At 66.4% G+C, this 6,235-nt stretch overlaps 1 protein-coding gene across 1 annotated transcript; it reads right to left on the bottom strand.

The window, feature by feature from the left end:
• Nucleotides 1-799: 799 nt before the first annotated feature.
• RDH8 (retinol dehydrogenase 8) lies at nt 800-5,937 on the bottom strand (the record flags this gene model as incomplete). The annotated part of the gene is made up of 2 exons (XM_030546025.1): nt 800-1,024; nt 5,754-5,937. Coding segments are annotated over 2 exons (409 nt in total), but the record flags the coding sequence as incomplete, so codon positions are not given.
• Nucleotides 5,938-6,235: the final 298 nt, after the last annotated feature.

The following is a 6,235-nucleotide window of genomic DNA, read 5'->3' as shown; positions in this document are numbered from 1 at the left end:
GACTGGTCACCGATCCACATGGATCCAGACCGGTTACCGATACAGAGCGATCCGGACTGGTCACCGATCCACATGGATCCAGACCAGTCACTGATCCACATGGATCCGAACCGGTCACTGATCCACATGGATCCAGACCGGTCACCGATCCACATGGATCCGGACCGGTTACCGATACAGAGCGATCCGGACTGCTTGCGGAGTGCAAGAAAACGACATGTGTTTTAATGCAGCTAAATGGAAATGTCGCCATCCAGGGGCAAAGCGTGCAGGCCGGTCTTACGGGCTGGGGGCGCTATCCTGGAGCAGGGACTCTGAAAACCATGGTGGAGAATTGGCTGAACACGAGCTGCTCGTGTGATGCTGGGGACAAACGGGGTATGAGATCCTGGGGTGTGTGACCAAGGCAATGTTGGGTAGGAGCGAGAGGCCATTTTCCCTCTGGATTTGGCACTGGGGTGACTGCTGCTGGAGTCCTGTGCCCGGTTCTGGGACCCATAAGGAGGCTCAGAGAAGAGCCATGAGAAGGATTCCAGGGTTAGAAACCTGCCTTGGAGGGACAGACTCCACATGCTCAGCAGACGGTGCAGGGGGCCTGGTCCCAGGCTGGAGGTACCTACGTGGGAACCAAAGATTTAATACCCGGCTCCCCACTCCAGCAGCCAGCGGTCGAGCAGCTGGAAGTGGAGGCTAGAGAACTTCACCCGGAAATAAAGGGGGCACTGCGAGCGGCGAGGGGAAGCCGCCGGTGGAACGGAGTTTCGGGGGATTCTCCACCCCGGCGATGCAGGGACGCGGCTCAGGCCGGGGCGACCCTGCGGCGGAAGCACTGGCAGGTCAGGCAGCGCAGGGCCCGCATGCTGAGGTGGAAGAGTGCACCGTAGTTGAAGAGTAGGTTGTGGTAGGTGCGCACGGACAGCTCCCCCGAGGGCTCGGCGTACTTCAGCGCCGTCAGCGGCGTGTACAGCGGGTTGGTGAGCGTGCGGAAGGGGGGGCGAGCCGCGCCGATCACCTGCACCACGGCCTGCCGGGAGAGAGGGGTCAGCGCCCCGTCCGCCTGTCCATCCGCCTGGCTCGCTCGCCCCGTCTGTCTGGCTCGCTCGCCCCATCCGCCTGTCCGTCCGCCTGGCTCGCTCGCTCCGCCCGCCTGTCCGTCCGCCTGGCTCGCTCGCCCCGTCCGTCTGTCCGTCTGCCTGGCTCGCTCGCCCCGTCCGCCTGTCCGTCCGCCTGGCTCGCTCGCCCCGTCCGTCTGTCCGTCTGCCTGGCTCGCTCGCCCCGTCCGTCTGTCCGTCCGCCTGGCTTGCTCGCCCCGTCTGCCTATCCGTCTGCCTAGCTTGCTCGCCCCGTCTGGCTGTCCATCCGCCTGACTTGCTCACTCCGTCTGCCTGTCTGTCCGCCTGACTCGCTTGCCCCGTCCGCCTGTCCATCCATCCATCTGTCCGCATGGTTCGATAACCTCCTGTGCCCGTCCATCCGTCTGCACAGCTTGCTCGCCCCGTCTGCCTGTCCGCACGGCTCACTAACCCCATCCACCCGTCAGTCTGTCCGCACGGCTCGCTCGCACCATCCGCCTGACCATCCGTCCATCCATCCGAATGGTTCAGTCGCCCCCTCCGCCCATCCATCTGTCTGCACGGCTCACTCACCCCGTCCGCCTGTCCGCACGTCTCAATCACCCTGCCCATACATCCACCTGGCTCGCTCGCCTCGTCCGCCTGTCCGTCTGCCTGGCTCGCTCGCCCCGTCCGCCTGTCCGTCCACCTGGCTCGCTCGCCCTGTCCGCCTGTCCGTCCGCCCAGCTTGCTTGCCCCGTTTGCCCGCCCACCCGTCCGTCCGCCTGGCTCAGCTGCCCACCCTGCCGCTGCAGGCTGGCCCCCGGCTGCCACGAGCCATCCCCGCCCTGAGCCTGGTGCGACGGAGCAGGGAATGGGGCGGATTGACCTGGGAATGGTGCGTGGGAGTTTTATTGAGACTGCGTTGGTGAAGGGATACCAGGATGAGGATAGGTGAGCCTGTAACCTGAGCCCAGGAGGGGCTGGGGCCAGGTGACACCTTTTGCCGGGGAGCTGGACCGAGGGAGGGTAGGAGCCGGGGTGGTGGCTGGGAGGAGGCTGCTGGAGGGGTTTTAGTTTGGGGCTGGCTGGGGAAATGGAGGAAGCCCCAAAGCTGAGGTCGAAGCTCCCTGCCCCCCCCGGGGACTTCGCCCCTCCACAGGGGCCAGCACGCACCCCCCGCCCAGGGTGATCAGGCCCCTCGCTCCCCACAGTGGCACGTCAAACGCACCGCTGGCACCAGCTCCAGACCGCCGGTTAACCCTTTCCAGCTGGGACTGTGACCTAATATCTCAGTGAAAGGGGACAGGGCCCGAAAGAGCTAATTACCCCCCAGACCGACCCGACCCATGGCCCAGTTTTAGAGACGGGTCAGTGTGTAAAGGGGCCGAGCTGGGAAATGCAGCCGCAGCGTCAGAGGCAGAAGGGAGCTGGGTGCTCAGGGCCTGGGGTGGCAGCGAGAAGTCTCGTCTATCGCCAGAGCTCTGATTTTAGGAAGACACTTGAGGGAAACAGCGTTACTGTCTCTGTGTCTCTCTGCAGGGTGGGGTAACCTGCATCTGAACCCTTTAATGGGTACATTCCCCTGGGCTAATTGCCAGGCTGGTTGGGAGAAGGAGAGTGAAGCCGATTGTTTTCCCAGGTCCAAAGGCTGCTGGAAATGTATAAAAACCCTGGGCCAGGATCCTGCTCCAGCTCCGAGCTGCTCTGGGTTCCAAGAGGGGGAAACCTTAAGCCACAAGGATTGAGATCCCCAGTCACTGACTGGAGCCCCCCGAACACGGAGATGGGACTAGAACCTCTGGACTGTTCCTAAAGGACTTTTGGCCGCTAAAAGCTCCTCTCTGCTGTGTCTGAACCTCAGGAACTGAATTCCCGTCTGTCTGTACATTGATCTTTTAACCAGCTCTCTCCCGTCTCTTTTCTAATACATTTTAGCTGAGTTAATAAGAATTGGCTGTAGCGTGTGTTTGGGTCAGATCTAAGTTATAACTGGACCTGGGTGTGTGGCTGATCCTTTGGGGTTGGAAGAACCTTTTCTTTATATGATGAGAGAAGATTTTCAGTAACCCTCATCGTATCTGCGCGTGTGTCTGGCCGGAGGCCTGGGGCTGGGCACTGGAAGGGAGCTGCGGGGTTTGGTTTCGGAGTAACCAGGGAGGTGCTAGAGAAGCTGTTTGGGCTGGTTAGTAAATCTAAGGACTGGAATAACCCCCACCAGCTCTGGGGTTTGTCTGCCCTGGTCTGTTTGCAGCTCACCCGGCTTGAGTGATGTCAGCTGGCTCCCCCGGGCAGCGTCGTCACACCAGCCCAGGCCCACGCACTGCCCCATCCGCCTGCTCCCCACTCACACCCCTTTTCTGTCTGTCTGCCCTCCTTGTCTGTCCCCTCCAGCCGTCCTCCACTCGCACCCCTTGACCTGCGTCTGTCTGTCCCCTCGGTCCATGTCCATCTGTCTGTCCAGGAGCATCCCACCTCCCCAGCACTCGGCGCTTCAGTTGATTCTCTAGGCGGGATGAGGCCCAGCAGTGAGAAGCTGGGGCTGGGCGTGCCATACACTGGGGGGGGGGCTGGGCTGGGCGTGCCAGACATGGGGGGGGCTGGAAGTGCCATACACTGGGGGGGGGGGCTGGGCTGGGCTGGGCGTGCCAGACATGGGGGGGGCTGGGCTGGGCATGCCATACACTGGGGGGGGGGGCTGGGCTGGGCGTGCCAGACATGGGGGGGGCTGGAAGTGCCATACACTGGGGGGGGGGCTGGGCTGGGCTGGGCGTGCCAGACATGGGGGGGGCTGGAAGTGCCATACACTGGGGGGGGGGGCTGGGCTGGGCTGGGCGTGCCAGACATGGGGGGGGCTGGGCTGGGCATGCCATACACTGGGGGGGGGGCTGGGCTGGGCGTGCCAGACATGGGGGGGGCTGGAAGTGCCATACACTGGGGGGGGGGCTGGGCTGGGCTGGGCGTGCCAGACATGGGGGGGCTGGGCTGGGCGTGCCATACACTGGGGGGGGGGCTGGGCTGGGCGTGCCAGACATGGGGGGGGCTGGAAGTGCCATACACTGGGGGGGGGGGCTGGGCTGGGCGTGCCATACACTGGGGGGAGGGGCTGGGCTGGGCGTGCCAGACATGGGGGGGGCTGGAAGTGCCATACACTGGGGGGGGGGCCTGGGCTGGGCGTGCCAGACATGGGGAGGCTGGGCTGGGCGTGCCATACACTGGGGGGGGGGGCTGGGCTGGGTGTGCCAGACATGGGGGGGGCTGGGCTGGGCATGCCATACACTGGGGGGGGGGCTGGGCTGGGCGTGCCAGACATGGGGGGGGGCTGGGCATGCCATACACTGGGGGGGGGGGCTGGGCTGGGCGTGCCAGACATGGGGGGGGCTGGAAGTGCCATACACTGGGGGGGGGGCTGGGCTGGGCGTGCCAGACATGGAGGGGGGGCTGGGCATGCCATACACTGGGGGGGGGCTGGGCTGGGCGTGCCAGACATGGGGGGGGCTGGGCTGGGCATGCCAGACATGGGGGGGGGCTGGGCTGGGCGTGCCAGATATGGGGGGGGGCTGGAAGTGCCATACACTGAGGTTGGAGGGGGGGGGGCTGGGCTGGGCGTGCCAGACATGGGGGGGGGCTGGAAGTGCCATACACTGGGGGGGGGGGAGCTGGGCTTCCCAGACAGTTGCGGGGGGGCTGGATGTGCCATACACTGGGGGGGGGGGGCTGGGCTGGGCTGGGCGTGCCAGACATGGGGGGGGGCTGGGCTGGGCGTGCCATACACTGGGGGGGGGCTGGGCTGGGCATGCCAGACATGAGGGGGACTGGGCATCCCATACACTGGGGAGGGGCTGGGTGTGCCAGACATTGGGGAGGGGGCTGGGCTGGGCGTGCCAGACATGGGGAGGGCTGGGCTGGGTGTGCCATACACTGGGGGGGGGGCTGGGCTGGGCGTGCCAGATATGGGGGGGCTGGAAGTGCCATACACTGGGGGGGGGAGCTGGGCATCCCAGACACTTGCGGGGGGCCTGGGTGTGCCATACACTGAGGGGGGCTGGGCTGGGCTGGGCGTGCCAGACATGAGGGGGACTGGGCATCCCATACACTGGGGAGGGGCTGGGTGTGCCAGACATTGGGGGGGGCTGGTCATCCCAGACATTTGCGGGGGGGCTGGGTGTGCCATACACTGGGGGGGGCTGGGCGTGTCAGACATTGGGGAGGGGCTGGGTGTGCCATACGCTGGGGGGGGCTGGGCGTGTCAGACATTGGGGAGGGGCTGGGTGTGCCATATGCTGGGGGGGCTGGGCGTGTCAGACATTGGGGAGGGGCTGGGTGTGCCATACGCTGGGGGGGGCTGGGCTGGGCGTGCCATACACTGAGGGGGGCTGGGCTGGGCGTGCCAGACATGGGGAGGGCTGGGCTGGGTGTGCCATACACTGGGGGGGGGCTGGGCTGGGCGTGCCAGACATGCGGGGCGCTGGAAGTGCCATACACTGGGGGGGGGAGCTGGGCATCCCAGACACTTGCGGGGGGGCTGGGTGTGCCATACGCTGGGGGGGCTGGGCATGCCAGCCTGGTGGTGGGCATGGGGCTGGTCAGGAAGTCTGGGCAGCCGCAGGAGGCCAGCCCCGGGCAGGGAGATGCCCAGGTCCATGGGGCTTGCCGGGGGGAGGGAGCCGCAGGCCACGGGAGGCCCGGAGGGGAACCCACCTTGGCCACGGCCTCGGGGCTCTGGCCCATGGTGAAGAAGATCTCGCGGGAGGCCGGCAGATACACCTCCTGGAAGTAGTGCAGCGTGGCCGGGTCGGTGCCAGGGAACTCGGAGCGGGACACGTCCTCCATCAGCTTCAGCTCAAAGTCCGTGTTCACCGGGCCCGGCTCCACCAGGGACACGCTGCGGGGAGCAGAGCCTCAGGGGCTGCGGGCGCTCGGCTCTGGGGCTGCGAGGCTGGGGGGCTGCGGGAGCTCAGCTCCGGGGCTCGGATGCCGGGGGGCGCTGCGGGCGCTCGGCTCCGGGGCTGCGAGGCTGGGGGGCTGCGGGCGCTCGGCTCTGGGGCTGCGAGGCTGGGGGGCTGCTAGCGCTTGGCTCTGGGGCTGCGAGGCTTGGGGGCTGCGGGCGCTCAGCTCTGGGGCTGGGGGGCCGGGGGGCTGCAGGCGCTCGGCTCTGGGGCTGCGAGGCTGGGGGGCTGCGG

Source organism: Gopherus evgoodei, unplaced genomic scaffold (assembly GCF_007399415.2).
Source record: "Gopherus evgoodei ecotype Sinaloan lineage unplaced genomic scaffold, rGopEvg1_v1.p scaffold_40_arrow_ctg1, whole genome shotgun sequence".
Lineage (NCBI taxonomy): Eukaryota > Metazoa > Chordata > Testudines > Testudinidae > Gopherus > Gopherus evgoodei.
The sequence above is the reverse complement of the archived record's forward strand: the minus strand, read 5'-3'. Positions and strand labels throughout refer to the sequence as shown.